The sequence below is a fragment of the Typopeltis vanoorti genome, chromosome 15, assembly GCF_054136105.1.
Source record: "Typopeltis vanoorti isolate ZY-2024b chromosome 15, IOZ_Tvanoo_1.0, whole genome shotgun sequence".
In the NCBI taxonomy this organism is placed as follows: domain Eukaryota; kingdom Metazoa; phylum Arthropoda; class Arachnida; order Uropygi; family Thelyphonidae; genus Typopeltis; species Typopeltis vanoorti.
The window spans coordinates 121,169,168-121,185,919 of record NC_143563.1 but is presented as its reverse complement, the minus strand read 5'-3'; the positions used below and the strand labels follow the sequence as shown (position 1 = coordinate 121,185,919).

At 37.5% G+C, this 16,752-nt stretch overlaps 1 protein-coding gene across 5 annotated transcripts in view; it reads left to right on the top strand.

Annotated features, from left to right (window-relative positions):
- Nucleotides 1-16,752, top strand: part of LOC150099108 (protein disulfide-isomerase A5) — a 953,872-nt gene that overhangs the window by 19,682 nt on the left and 917,438 nt on the right. For all 5 annotated transcript variants that reach the window (XR_016549469.1, XM_090404751.1, XM_090404750.1 and 2 more), the window contains exon 2: nucleotides 1,236-1,362. Coding sequence is in view for 4 of the 5 variants with exons in the window: in XM_090404751.1 (XP_090260877.1) it covers nucleotides 1,236-1,362 (127 nt within the window). In the remaining variant the exon portion in view is untranslated. The remainder of the gene's footprint in view (nucleotides 1-1,235; nucleotides 1,363-16,752) is intronic.

Below are 16,752 nucleotides of genomic sequence, written 5' to 3'. Positions count from 1 at the left end.
TTCATCCAGTTTTATAGTGATTGGAAACTTAATGAATTTTGCTGTCTCTTCTAATTCTCTGAACTTAACAAATTAGGGAACTGTTCAACAGTTAACACAGTGACATTTAAAAATAGCTTTTGAAGACATTGGCAGTCTGTTTTGTCATCCTTTTGGAAATCATTGATGTATTTCTTTAGGTTTGGAAAGTATCTAAATCTCTCACTGTTTACATCCCTCTTAAAAACTCCTAGTTTCCTTTCAAATGCCCTTAATGCCCTTATGTCATCAAACATAATATTAAGAGTCTTACCAGAGTCCTGTAGTTCAAGGTTCAAGTCATTTAAATGTTTGCAAAAATCTGCAAAAAACATCAGTTTACAAACTTACATGATGTCATACATTTCTTTATAAGACATTTCATTGATTAGTCAAAAAGAGATTTATCTCATCCAGGCATTCAACAAATCATTTCAGAACAAGACCTCGACTAAGCCAATGAACATTGTTGTACATTATTAGTCCTTTGTACACTGAATCCACCTCATTCAATAGATTCTGAAATTGTATTTTATTCAAAGCACCTGCAGAAATGTAATTAACAACCTTGGTTACTGGTTACATCACTTCTCGAAGTTCCTTTAGGTTAAGATATTGGGTATGCCTGCTTGGATATGCATTTATTTATTTAATTATTTTTTAAGGTGAGCCCTGGGTTGCACGCCCGTAAAAACGTTGTTGTTGTGTATGTTTGGCATGCATGCCAAGGGTTCCCCACCCCTGTTTTAGGACATCCTCGGCCTCATCAGGAGAAACGTAAAAGAAACTTAGCACACCTAAGATATGCAGATGACATCATAATTTTTGCATAAACTCCAGAAGACCTCAATATAATGCTAGAATAATATATAGAATACATAACATACAGTAATGACATTGAGATTAGTTCAATAAATAAGATGCAGTAGCTTAGCAATGTAGTTAGAAAATAATATGCATTGCAGTAAAATACTTAGCAATGATAAAAAATAATGCTTTTAATATTTAAATAAATGCTTTAAATATTTAAATATTATAAATGTATGGATACATTTTTAATATTTATTTTCATTGTGAATTATTCATTTAATAATGTTTTTAATAATATAAAACAAAGTTTTTCTGCAAAAAGTTTAAATCATGCTTACAAATTTACTTGTTTATATATTAAATTAAATTAACTAATCTTTTGCTTTTGCATGACTGTTTTCTTTTAGAAAATTTTGTTTATCTCAGTTGCCAAAAAAGTTGATAAATCAGTGATTGAAATCATTGGTGATGCTAAAGAACTAAAGAAACTGTTGAGGACAAAAAACAATGTAATGATTCTATTCACTAAAACAGGTAATTTTTTTTTTTAGTATTTTTATTATTATTACTATTGTTACGCGAGTTCCAAGAAATCTTAAGGACTCATTGTGGGAATTATTTTGTGGTATAACACACACACACACACACACACTCTCTCTCTCTCTCTCTCTCTCTCTCTCTCTCTCTCTCTACACCAATCATTGTCTGAACACTTTAGCAATTTACAATTGATACCAGCAAGCAAACCCTAATATCAGGTATATCCATCTTTGACTTTGATCACCTCCTGCACCCTTTGCTTTCCACCAATGTGTGGCAGACATCAGGTGGAATTTGTCTCCATTCCTCCATCAAAGCAGCACATTCAGCAACAGATCGAGGACAATCTGCTCTGGACCTCAATTGCTGCTCTAGTTCGTCCCACAGGTGTTTGGTGGGGTTGAAGTCAGGACTCTGCACAGGCCAGGGCAGTCATTTAACACCAATCTTTTCTTACCATTCCATAACAGCTGTAGCTTTGTGGCATGGGGCATTGTTATGTTGATAGTAACACAAGTCTGTTCCATAAAAACTCCACGGTGTAGGCAGCATCTGATTATCCAGAATATCAAGGTACTGAGCTGCCTTCATGGAACCACTGATAATATCCAGAGGTCCTGCTCCAAATCAGCTAAATGCACCCTATACTTTTACTCCACCACCATAAACCTTTACTGTGGGTACAATACGGTGTGGTAACAAACATTCACCAGACTGCCTTTACACCCACACCCTGCTATCAGACTTGAAACAGGTGAACACCTTGATTCATCACTCCAGAGTACTGTTTTTCATTCGTCAATTGTCCAGTTCACATGCTCTTTGCACCAGGTCAGATGAGCTACCTTGTTTATTGTTGTGATATTCGACTAGTGTGTGTCGCTGTTCTTCCATGGAAATCCAATAAATTGAGTTCTTTTCGTACACTACTAGTGCTCACCATGGTGTTACTGGCGCTCTGGAACTCATCACACATGGTCTGTGCTGATTGTAGGCAGTTTTTGTGTGCCATCCATTTAAACACCCTCCTGTCCCTGTGAAAAGTGGCCAACCCTGGGTCTTTTTTTCTTCACTAGTGATGCCAGAATATCTTCATTTGTTGATCACATCACCAACCATTGATTTTGGATGCTCCAGTTGAGCTGTAACAGCACGTATGGACATGCCACCAATGTGACAGCCCACAATGACACCTCTCTCGAAGTCCCTGAGTTCACATTGTGTTGCCATTCCACCAGTATTCAACTGCTATGATGAAATACTGCTTCCTACTATGTGTACACCAGTTTTTATGTTATTAACAAACCTGGAATTCCATAACTTCATATAACAGGGGTGTCCAGACAATTATTGATAAATTGTGTGTGTGTATCAGTGACGTCGCGTGCCCATTTAGTAGGGTGTGCTGTTGTGGCTTATGCAACTCACACTACAAAATTAACTTCAGTTTGATTGTATAATTGCATTTTCATTGATGTATGAAAGTTTTAAGAGTGTATAGCGCATCAGTGCTCATCTTAATTGGCCTAATGCAATTAATTGTAGGATAACTTTCAATACTTTAATTGTAACCAAATCTGTGCAGAGTCAGGGACGATGTATTTGTTTTAAGATACTGTATATTAGAAAACAATAATGAAGCAGAATGCTTTATTTGGTTGGTATATTTGAATTTCCCAAAAGTGTAAAATTTGGAAAAGCAGGACGAGGCTTATCTCCTTCAATTGCAATATTGTTTCCCATTGTAAATATGGGAGAAAAGGTTATAAATTTATCGAAAATTATATATTAATAACTTTTTATATAGAAACTTGCCTGCCATGCCAGGTCACACTTCACACATGCAAAACTGATGAAACAAACAAAAACAGCAACTCACGATAACTGACAACGTTCAGTTGGATTGGTTGATGTAATAACCAGTCACAGCCTTTAGGTGCTGTTGTTTCTGAGCTCACCCTGCCTTGCCTTCTGAGTGGTTTAAAACTACTAGAATGCTAAGAATTTGATCTGCTGCACCCTTTGTACACCTTTTCAAAGGGCTCAAAGTGAGTGTATGTATTTTGAACGCACACCCAGGGTATTAACGTGAGTGTGATGCAATGTTTATGCATCGAAAAATGAATTATTAGGATATTGTGTTTAGGTTTAGGAATCACGTGAAGTCTGGAAACAATTAGAGGAGTTTTTAATGGGAATAAATGCAAAAAATATAATATTGCTGACATTGCTGTTTGGTGAATGAGCACCGTATACCTAGCACACCTGGAATATTCGCTCCTGGTATGTGTATATGTATATATATATATATATATATATATGTACACACACACACACACATATATAAATATATATATATATATATATATATATATATATATATATATGTACACACACACACATATATAAATATATATATATATAAATATATATATATAGTGAACCAGTTTAAACTACACTGGTTGAAGAACTAAACAAGTCAATTAATATTGAAAACCAAAGATTATAAACAACTCAAATAATTTTGTTAATTATCATTATTTGAGCATATTCATAGAGTTTGAAGACTGAATGCTAATCATTCTTTATACAATACTTATCATACCTGTTTTTAAATTTATTTTGTGAACTGCTTACAACAGCTTATGGCAATTCATTCTACTCATTCACCACTCTCCAATTAAAAAATGTAGGTCAGGCTCTTGCTAATCATACTCCTATACAGTTTTCAAGGGATATGTAATCTTTGTTCTCTCTTCCTCCTGATGTATTGAAAAATTTCTTCTGTATCAATCCTATAAAAATCTCATTGAACAATTTACTTCTGTCATATCGCTTTTCTGCATATTGTAGAAAAGATGTTCATTGACCAAATGGTTACTCATTTCTGGATTATCCGAATACTTTCTCATTGCAAGAAACCCAGACAAACAGAGGTGTATGCTGTAGTCCAGATTTGGTTGTATTTAAGCTTTATAAAATGGGATACTTTGGCACATCCCTGTTCACCTGTCTTTTCCTTGTTATGACTCTGCCACATAACTACTTTCTGATATTTACCCATCAGCTACCCTCATAAAATACATAAAATGGAAATAAAACGTTACCAGTTTTATTTCCATTCTCATTTGCTCCATTTTACTTAGTATTCCTTACAGTATCCAGTCAAATACCTTTTCAAAGTCTAGCCATATCATAGTGTGATTATTTCCCTTATCTAGCTCACTGTTATTTTATTTTAGAAAGCAAGTAAATTATTGAGACAAGGCCTACTGTTCGCATAACTATGGTATTTCCCATAATATCGTATTCACATTACTCGATTCCTGAAATGTGCCTTTGACCAAATTTTCCAATACTTTAACTACACCTGCTGAAATATTGGTGGTTTGCAATTTGCTACCTCTGTCTTTGTCCCTTCTATAATGAAACTGTCTTGCCCTGTTTCCTTCTCTTGGAATCATGCCTGAGCTGAGACAGCTTGTAAGAGACTCTGTCAGTTCTCTTGCACATTCTTATAACAGATCTTATGTGCCGATCAGTTAGGACTGTATTCATGTGGAGATTTCATGATATCCTAAGCACCTCCACTTCATTGAACAAAATATAAGCAGACAACATAATGCAAAAATTCAATAATGGAAAAACAACTATTAAATATTATATTTCCATACTTATGTATGGAAGAATTAATATTTAATACTTGCATAATTTTGCTAGGTCATTGTCAATGCATACAGATGATAAAAATGAAAAGAGATAAACAAATTAGAATAACATTAAAATGTAAGAACATTACAATACATATGCTATTCATTGCACGAGGATAGCTCCATCTACAACTACATTCAAAGTAATAAATAAATGTAAATAATTATTAATTCATGAAACACAGGAATGAAGTGCGAGACTTTGGTTGACATCTCAAAATTGTTAAAGTTTAGACCATCGTTTTTGTTGAGGTTTGGTTTGTGGATGTAAGCTTCACAACTTTCTTTGTATAATCTTTCAAGTAGAAAATAACTTCTGTGTAAGACTAGTTTTATTCCATTAACTTCTGTGCTTAGTAGATCAGGCTTGGCTAGCTAAAGATTTCTCAGACTCATGAAGTAGAATATAATCTTGATGTTCTTCAACATGAACTGAGCTGAATGACCATAATAGGAAAGGTAACATGAACAAGGATTCTGTAAACTGCAGGATGATAAAGAGGAGGATATTTATCTTTCAGTCTGAAAAGGAATTTAATTTGCACAATGAACAGAAAGATACTTGTAAGTCGGTGTGGCGAAGAAGTCGTGCAGTTCTCTCCAACACTCACTTTACATATAGAATGGAAATTCTAAAACTTCTTCAAGAAGAGGATTTGGATGAATGCAATAATTATTTATAATTTTGTTGATTATTTTGGTATTATATCCATTAGAAATTGAAAGTTCCTCTAATAAGAAACAGTTCTTAATTTAGAAGTAGAACACAGACGTGCTTGGTGAACCAAAGTTTTAATCATACCTTATTTCTGACAAGGATGATGATGTGATGCAGAAATAATATATTTTCCAGTGTGAGTTATTTTTTTTTTAAAACCAAGAACTTCAGATTGCCAGGTTGTTCAAAATGAGAACATCCAGAAATGGAAGGCAATTGTTTTCTTCTGCTTTGAGTAAATTTTATTCTTGGATTACTGAATTAATTTTCTCAAAAAAAATACGGCCTTCACTCAAATCCTCCTCTTGTAGTTCTGTTTAGAATTTCCATTCAATATGTAGTGTCAGAGAGAATTTGCAAGACATCATCAAATTCCTGCCATGTACCCTCAAGGGGTGTACAGGATATGACAATACTACATGAAAAAATTACATCATTACTAACTTCCTATCTACAATTTTCCTCCAAATCAGTCTGTTACTTGTCAAGACTCCAACATTATCAGATGTTATATTTCTATCGTCTAAGGCACTTTGTACCGTATCAATCCACCTATATCTTGGTCTTCCTCTGGGTCATTTTCCTGCCAACCTGGCAGAGAACACTTGTTTTGCTAATCTTTCCTCTCCCATTCTATTTAAGTGACCATACCACCTGAGATTAGCTCTGCTAACGCATTCCTGGATGCTGACAATGTCAAGTTCTTTCCTAATATCCTCATTTTTAATATGATATTGCCATTGATGCCATCTGTTCACACCTCTAATCTTTCTCAGGACTATCATATCTGTGGTCTCTAGTCTTTGGTCAAGTGTTTTACTTCTGACCCAGCTCTCCATAAGTTAAAACTGGTTTGAACACTGTCTTGTATACAGCTCATTTAGTGTTCCGACTAATTTCTTTCTTATTCCATATGAATTTATTCAATTGACTTCCCACCATACCAACTTTGCTGATTCTGTTGTCTATTTCTATATTTAATTTACCATCTTCAGTAAAAATCGTGCCTAAGTAGCTGAAATGTTTTACTTGTTCCACAGGTTCTCCATACACAACACAGTTGACATTTTCAATGATTCTGCCTATTTTCATTGTCTTTGTCTTTTTATTGCTGACCTTCATACCGTATCTATTACAACAGGTATTCAATTTAGTCCGAGAATCTTGCAGACTTGTAGCGGATTTATTTAGAAGTATAGCATCATCCGCATAAAGCAAAGAGCTGACATTAACATCTCCAATTTTGATATCATGTTTAATACCACTTTCCTTCATAATGTGATCCATATAGATAATGAATAACAGAGGGGATAATGTACATCCTTGTCTCACACCAGATTTAACATTAAACCATCTTCCTGTACTTCCTTCAATTCTAACTGCTGACTTACAACTCAAATAAAGACTATGTATTGCTTGATGTAATGCCCCATTGACACCATATAACTGCAGCATATTGAATAGCTTCTCTCTCTCTTGGCACCTTGTCATATGCCTTTTCCAAATCGACAAAACTTAAATACAGATCTTTGTTGTATTCCCATGCTTTCTCGACTATTTCTCGTAAAGTGAAGATCTGATCCTGACAGCCACTATTTAGCCTGAATCCAGCTTGTTCTTCGCTAAGCTTTTCTTCCACAATTCTTCTCAACCGTTTCTCAAGTATACTTGCATAGATCTTGCCAGGAACACTCAGTAGGGAAATACCTCTGTAATTCTCACATTCAGTTTTATTTCCCTTTTTATATATGGATACTATGAGAGCTCTACTCCAATCATCGGGAATTCGTCCCTCTGTCCAGGCTTTCTGAACTATGCAGTGTAGCCACTGTAAGACTTTTATACCACCATACTTCAGCATATCTGGTCGAATATCATCTACTCCTGCTGCCTTTCCACATTTCAAGCCTTTGATGGCTTTTTCTACTTCAAGTATGGATATGTATTCCTGACTGCATGCCTGGGCAGTGTTTTTTATCACTGTGCTGTCATCACTGCTTGTTTCATTTAGCAGTTTTTCAAAGTAATTACTCCATACTTCAAGGATATCTTTTTCTCCGGTTTTCATGTCACCTTTATCATCTCTAACTCCTTTTACAGCACTTTTTCCTCCATTCCTAAGCTTCTTCAACAACCTCCAGAATATTTTGCCACCTTCTTGATATTTATTTTCTATATTCTTGCCAAAGTCCTCCCATGACTTTTGTTTAGCTAGTTTTACACACTGTTTAGCTTTCTTACATTTGTTTCTGTATTCTGTGAGAGTAAAAGCTGACTTATTTGCCAGGAACTTTTGATATGCTTTCTTCTTTTCCTTCACTGCTTCTTTAACTTCCTGTGTCCATCAGGGAGTTCTGATTTTTTTATCCTTGCACACAACCTCACCACATGCCTATTTAGCAGAATCAATCAATGTTTTCTTCAGAGTTTGCCACTGAATCTCCAAGGTTTGTTTCCTGTTCTCAAACTCTTTCATTTTCTTTTCAATAATCTTTCTGTATTTTAGTCTACAGTTCACATCTGAGAGCTACTCAACTTTTATTCGCTTTAAAACTTTCTTACATGTTATTCTTTTCAATATGAAATTCAATTTTATCCTGCTCAAGACTAAATAGTGATCACTTCCAATTTCAAATCCTCTGTACACTCTGGTGTCTTGCACCAGGGAGAAAACATCACTATCAACAATAACATAGTCAATGAGACTTTTCTTATTCCTGGCCTCTTCTCTCCATGTGAATTTGTGCTCATTTTTATGTTGGAACATGGTGTTAGTAATAATCAGTCCATGTCCTGAGCAGAAATCCAACAGATATTTGCCATTATTATTAGCTTTGCTCTTTTCTCCAAATTTTCCCAAAATATTTTTGTATGTCTCACAATCATTTCCTACTCTGCTATTTAGATCCCCAACAAGGACCAACTTTCCCTTTTTCATTGTGTCAGATGCTTTCTCTAGAGACTCAGAAAAGTTCTTCCACTTCTACTTTAGTAGAACCTTCTGTGGGACCATAGGCACAAATAAGTCTCATTGTCCAGTTCCCCATTCTCATATTTGCCCACATTACTCTACTTGAGACTGACTGCCATTCAAGAAGATTAGCCTCGTATTTTGTGTTGAATACTATGGCTACTCCTTCTTTTCCTTGATTGTCATTGCCTGAATATAACATTTTGTATTTATTGCTCAGAAAGATCTCACCAGTTTTGGTCTTTTTTTGTTTCAGTCACCCCTATTATGTAGATCTGGTACTTATCTAATTCCTCAGCTAGCTCCATTTCTTTGCCATTCAGGCTTTTTACGTTGATAGTACTGATCTTTAACTCTGGTGAAGTTGAGTTGGGGTGTGTTTTCAGATTTGTTCCAGTAGCTGACTTTTCGCTGTTCGCCCTGGTTCCCTGCCGAAAACAACGGGGGCCTTGTTTAACCGGGCGACGCCCCAGCCGGCATGAAATTTTGTCATGTTGTACCATCATTTTTTATTTTGGTTTAACCAATAAGAATACAATTTGGTCGGCTAAATCCCAAATTGCCAGCCCATCCTCGTTCGTTCAGTATCCAAGTAGATACCCAACAGGGTGCACCACGAGAAGGTGAGGATTGGACATTAGGCCAGAAGCCCTGGTCGGTTCTCCACATTCCTTTAAAGGCTATGTGCAAGACTTCTTCTCCAAATTGACATACAAGTCTCTCTCTCTCTGCCCAGTTTGAAAATTAAATTCCATTTTTAGACTTTCCAAAAGATAAATCCTCTCTTCCTTTTCATCTTAGAGTGTACAGAATTCCTTGTTCATGCAGCCTTTGTTATTAATGGGTAGACTGGTCATTGAGCTCAGATTTTACTTGAAGAATATCAAGATTATTTTCTGCTTCATTAGACTGAGAAGTCTGATTTAGCTAGCCATGCCTTATCCACTAAATAATAGAATTCACTGGAATAAAACTGAAGTCTTACTTAGTACGTAGTTATTTTCTTTTTGAAAGATTATACAAAGAAAATTGTGAAGTCCACATCCACAGACTTGACCCTCAGCAAGATTTTTAGGAGTCATCTTAAGCTACACTCCTCATTCTTCTGTTTTCATGAATTAATAATTATTTACATTTATTTATTTATTTACTTGAACTGACCACTTGGTTTCCAAAACATTTGATAGGGCCTAGCTAAAATGGCCTTGCCTACTGTCTTATAAGAGAATAAAAGGCATTAGGTTTTTTTTTTTTTTTTTTTTTTTTTGTTAATATATTTGTAGATGGGTCTGTCCTTTTGCAGTGAATAGTATATATTGTCACTTGCATACATTTTAAGTATTGTTTTAATTTCTCTTTTGATCTGTGTGCATTGACAATTGCTAGGAAATCTAGTGGAAAATTCTTGAAGTATTAAATATTAATCTTTCCATACATAAGTGTTTTTCCATTATTGAATTTTATCATTACCTCCACTTCATTTACCTTTGTTTCCCATCAGCTCTGTAACATCTGTCATTAGTATCCCCTCATGAATGATGTACATTTGATATGTTTGCTCAATAAATATGATTACCTGGGTGGTTACCAGCAGTGTGAGGACCTCTGTGAGAAAAGGGTATATGTGGAACTACAAGGGGGGTGATTATGAAGAGCTCAGGAGACAGCTTGTGGGTGTATCATGGAATGAGGAGTTAGCTGGAAAAGAGATCAATGCAGCTTGGGGGATTTTCAAAAACTATCTAGTAGATGCAATGTCTAAGTGTATTCCAAGGGTGAGAAGGTTAAATAAGGTAGGTGTTAGATGGATGAATAAAGAGATTAAGCATGCAATACAGAGAAAGAGGACATTGTGGAGGCAGCATAAGAGAAGTGGAAATAACCAATTCCATGAGGTCTCTAAAGACCAGGCAAGGAGGGTGACTTGGTTGGTGAGGGTAGCTAAAGAGAGGTATGAACAGCAGTTAGCCAATGAAGCCAGAAAGAATCCTAAGGAGTTCTTTCGATATGTAGCCAGCAAAAGAAAGAATGATTATGGAAGGATGACACTGATTGGAGGAAATGGTATAAAGACAGCTGTTGCAGAATATGTGGTGGAGATACTTAATGAGCAATTCATAAAGGTCTTGTGAATGTGACTTCATGGAGAGATTGAGAGCAGTAGATGATGGGGAGGAGAGACTGACTGTAATTGAGCAAGAGGTGTTTGGGGAGTCAAGTAAACTAGATGTAAATAAGGCTGTGGGACTTGATAATATATCACCCCGTATTCTGAAGGAAAGTGCCAGAGAGTTGACACCTGGCTTGACATATTTTTTTAATACAAGTCTTGCACTTGGTCAAGTTCCTAAGGAGTGCAAGATTGTGCCACTTCATAAAGGAGGTGATCGAACTCAAGCATCAAACTATAGGCCTATCTGTGTGTCAGGTGTTGTGGTTAAGTTCTTGGAGAAGCTTGTGAGAACTAGGATCCAGAGTTGGGTTGACATCAATGGTATTATCTTTGATGGACAGCATGGATTTGCTAACGGGAGGTCATGTTTTAGTAATCTACTTACTTATTACAATAAAGTGACTGCTTCCTTGGACAGAGGAGAAGGATACACAGTAATATACTTGGATTTCACAAAGGCTTTTGATAGAGTACCTCATGATAAATTGATAGTCAAACTAGAGCAGATGGGGTTGGATATTAGATTAGCACACTGGAGACTGGCTATTTGGAGACTGGCTATCTGATAGGTATCAACAAGTTGTGTATGGGGGAGAGCGATATCCAGGAAAAGGAAAGTCGCTAGTGGAGTGCCTCATGGGTCTGTTTTAGGACCATTACTGTTTAACTTGTATATTAACAATATAGGTGATGATTTGGATGGAGATATTCAGTTGTTTGCAGATGATGCAAAGCTGGGATGAACCATGAAGAGTAGTGAAGATGTTGTGACCTTTTAAGAAGACTTGAATAAATTGAGTGATTGGGCATGGAAATGGGGATGTGAGTTCAATGTTGCAAAATGTAAGGTTTTAAAATTTGGTAAACAAAGATGGGTTGCAGAATTTATGCTTAGTGAGAATATATTGTTGGAGGTGGAAGAAATAAGAGCTCTGGGGATGATAGTGGATAAGGATCTGAAATTTAGGGGACACATAGCCAAAATTGTGAAGACAACTCAAAGGCTTCTGGGAATGATGCAGAGGACACTGACGTGTAGAAGTAGGGAGAATCTTGTTCCGTTGTATAAGGCTTTGATTAGGCCACACATGGACTATTGTGCCCAGATTTGGTCACCTGGTTTTCAGAAGGATGAAGAGATGTTGAAAAGGGTCCAAAGGCGATTGACTAAAGTAGTTTCTGACCTCTGAACCAGTGGCTGTGCTTGTTCCAATGGGTTTAGTACAGTGGGTGTTAATTACTGATGCTGTTTCAGATGAGCATTTTCCATGAAAATATTTATAGAATATACAAATTGCAGAGACTAAACGTCTATGCGAAAGTGGGAGGGGGGGCGAGTTGGTAAGAGATGGATCATTTATCAGTCTAATTGCTCTCCTCTGTATTGAGTCAAGCATTTTGAGGGAGATTTTACGAGCCTCACTCCAAATGTGAGAACAGCATTCAATAGCTGGGCAGATTTGTGATTTCTATTAGGTTAACAGCTGTTTTGAAATGAAGTAATGTCTTGAGCGAAATAGAAAGCCTAGTTTTTTGGAAGCTGAGGATGCAATGGTTGTGATGTGTTTATGCCAGGAGAGGCCTGATGTCATGGTAATTCCGAGAAGAGAGATTTCATCTTGTCTGGGAATTTGAGTGTTATCAAAAATAATACTGGGGGAAAATGGTTCTTTTTTGTGGGAAATAATACAGAACTGGGTTTCACTAACGTTGAAGTTGATGAGGTTATCTGAGCCCCCATTGGAGGATGTCTTGGAGGTCCGAATTATGTAGGGTAAGATATATCAAATGAAAGGGAGGAGTGCAATGTGCTGTCATCTGCAAAACTGTGTATTGGGTTGGAGGTCAACTGAAGTAGGTCATTAATGTACAGAAGGAAGAGGGTCAGTGAGAGAACTGAACCTTGTGGGACCCCAGCATTAGTTGGATGGTGGGAGGATAGGGAGTGATCTATCATCACACATAGTGTGCATCCAGATAGAAAGCTGGCAATTCATCTGCAGAAGTCCTGAGACAGTCCATATGATGGAAGTTTGCTTAGTAAGCCTTTGTGCCAGAATTGGTCAAAGGCTTTAGAGATATCAAGTGCAACTACTTGGGATTCACCAAATTTTTCGATGGCATATGTCCAGAGATGGGGGATATATGAGAGCAGCTCACCTGTTGATCGGCATCGACGGAATCCGTTTTGGTAGTCGCTTAATAGCTGGGTACCTTCAAGGTAGAGTAGGAGTTGAGAATTGATGGTTTTCTCCATCACTTTAGATAGTATTGAGGTGAGTGAGATAGGGCGGTAGTTAGATGGCAGCGATTTGTCACCCATTTTGGGAATGGGTTGAATATAGGCCAATTTCCAAGCTTTGGGATATATACCAGTGGAGTAAGAGAGAGTGTGTGTACAGACAGCATAGGATAGGGGTCGGTTCTGCTGCACAGACCTTCAGGACAATTGGAGGAATGTCATTAGGGCGAGGAGCTTTTTTTGTGTCTAATTTTGACAACAGGTTTATGATCTCTTTCTGGCAAAAGGATACAGGGGACATTGTATGTTGGGCAGTTGGAATGACTGGGGGGCATTTGCCATTTTCAGTTATGCATGCATTGGAGGCAAAGTGTGAAGCCAGAAGATTAGCTTTTTATGTGGGTGATGTTGCAATTGAGTCATCTGGGTATGATAGGGATGGGAGTAGTGTAGAGCGAAAGTTGTGAACAGTTGCTTTGGCAAGACACCAAATGGCATGGTTCCTGCTAGGACAGGCTGCAAGTTTCCTGCTTTTTGCCCGTCCAAATTCTGTTTTGGAATCATTGATAATTTTTTTCATCTATTTCGGACTTCAGTATGGGTACTGAAGGAGGATGGAGTTCTTAATTTGAGCCAGTTGTGGTATGCCTGATTTTTCATTTGTACAACCTTGACACATCTTTTGGAGAACTAGGGTTTGGATAGGGGACAGCAGTTCAGAGAAGTGTGGGGAATATATGTTTTCATGCCAGTGAGGATTACTTTGGTGATATGTTTGGATTGGAAGACTGCAAACAATAGTCCAACCATGGGAATGAAGCATAGTAGTCTCGATGGCTGTCCCATTTGGCACTGTTATAATGCCAAACTACTCTTGTGCAGGTGTGACTGTGTAAGCATTGTTGCATGGGGCAGGTGATGAGCACTAAGTTGTAGTCAGAATTACCCAGGGGGCTCACAACATTTGATGTATATTTGGAAGGGTCATTGGTAAGGAAGAGATCTAGGGTATTTGGGGAATGATTTGAGTTATCTGATATTCTGGTCGGCTTGTGAACAATTTATATAAGGTCATTGATGATGGCAAATATTTCAGCGTCTCTGCCTGCAGGATCTTTACAACTGGAAGAGGAAAGCCAGTTGGTGTTATGGACATTAAAATCACATAGGAGGATGATTTCACTATTAGGAGAGTGGGACTGGAGAAAATCAACTTTTGAGGAGAGGAAATTAAAGAGCTCGGAGTGGTTGGTGGTATTAGGAGAGCGATAGAGACAGCAGATGAATTTGACTGAGTGGGGAGGGATATTTTTAACCAAAGCAGGTCAAAGTTGGGCGATTGTAGGTTAGGTGCTCTCTGGCAGGGTATATCAGAGTGGATATATGCTCTCACACCATCCTTGGGTTGGAAGGAGTTAAATAGTGTATAGTTTGGATGGTTGAGATGGATAGAGCTCGGGGAAGGTGAAATTTGAGTTTCTGTTAAGAAGAATAGGTGGGGTTTGGTTGACTGCAGATGATAGTGGACACTATTAAGGTTGGAGTTGAGTCCATGGATGTAGGTGTAGTGGATGTGCAAGGGTCTGTGGGGCATGGATTTGACTGCAAGGGTCTTGCACGTTTCCTATGCAGTGTCTGCATACTGGTCTCCTTGGTGGTTATTAGTGGTGTCATTTGGTTTTTGCACTGGTTTGGTTTGTTTGTAGTCTATGGTCCAGCTGTTGTCTCCATTTTGGCGTTTTTCTTCTAGCTGTCTTCAGAGTTGGTGTCTTTGTTGGCTTTGTGCAAAGGTTAAGTTCAGGGCGAGCACGTACATGCGATATGGGGAAACTGTCCTTTAGCTTGCTATTTATCGGTGTTATTAATTTGGATGTGTTTGTCGGTATATCACAAATCACTTTCACGAGACATGGAAAGTTCGTTCCATTCTTTCTTTTGTTTATTGGTCCGAAACGAATGATATTTGATGATATTTTTGGGATCGAAGTTGCATTCACCTGCTAGTTTGATAACGTCTTCTTTTAAAGATTTACCGTTTTCCTCTGGAATGTTCAGAATAACGGCATTGAGTCTCATGTTTTTGGCCTCGAGCGAACCATGTACCATTGAAGTGATTAAATCTCGGAGTTCATTAGCGGGTACAGATGCATTTGTGATCAGCTGCTGGTCATCGATTATCTTGAGCTTTGTTTCCAACTTTCAGATTTTGGACGAGAAAGTGTTGATTATGTTATTAAGGTGTTGTTCGAGATTTTCAACTCGTTTGCCTAGGTTCAGCAGCTGTTTAACAGAAGGAATGCACATTGAACAGAAAAAAAGACTGGTTCAGTTCAATAAAAAGTTTGAGCGGCAATTCATCTATTTTCGTGCAGGAAGTATATAGCCAGGTGCAACAGAAATCGCACGATATACACTTTTTCTTTTGGTAACTTCAGATTCGCAACTGCTGCACTTCGTATTGTCTTTCGGTTCGTTGACAATTCGGCAGCACTACGCTGATGGGACTCGAAGTAATCTTACGTTGTTGGCCTTTGTTGCCGCCATCTTTACTTCTCATGGTAGCCATAGCGGGTGCTTTCACGTGGCTGGTTTATTTTAATTGTAAAAATAACTGATATAAAGGACTATGAGTACTTACGAGTTATGTAGAAGTAATTGGCTACTTAGTACCCTCTGTTTTCCGTTTACTCATTTCCTATTGTGTATTACAAATACAATAAAATTCGGGAACTCAAGTTTGATGAAATTTATTCACAGGCGCCGCCTATCAGACCACTTAGCAGAAGATCTGCAAAATTGATTTAGCTTAAAAATACCAAAGTGCTTTACATTGATTTTTACAGAAGTCAAGTCTCATGAGAACTGTAAATAATCTTGTTTGTTTCTATGTATATTTTGCTAAATATTAATGTAGTAATTTTATTTACTTAATTAATACTTAGCAAAATTAATACTAAATATTAATTTTGCTAAGTATTAATGTATCAAAAACAAAGGCAATGCTTTGCCATCGGAACTTTGTATGTAGCTATGTGTAAGAGCACAAGAAAGTTGTTCACAGTTATGTGTATGAGAAAGTTGTTTGCGTGTGCTGCATAACACCTTTAAAGTTAGTATCTAAGAGTGCTGCTAGGTTCACAAAGTTTCTGTTGACTGGCAAGATAAAAAAAAAAGGGAGTGCTCGGAGGAGAACAAAGAGCAGGTCGAACTTAAAAGAAGATGAAAGAGTGATGTCGAATTCTTAGGGGTTTACAACCCTTGGTGCAAGGTGAGGAGAATGGAAAAATAAAAGGGGACTGAGCCAAGCATAAGGGGCTTCCAGTCATCGGCAGAGGAGAGGACAGTCGGAACCAGAGCAGTGGCAGCAGAGAGGCAAGGCTCCAGTTGCCGAGAGAAGTGTCCAGGTCCAGTTATCGACAGAGGAGAGCCAAGATCCAAATGCCAAGAGAGCAAGGTGAAGTGCTGTTACCAAAGAGAGCCAGAGCCAGTCGGCGGCAGTTATGGTCATCGACAATTAGTAGTAGAAGTGGCGGCAGTTAGAAGCAGAAGCCCGAAGTAGGATCCAGAGGA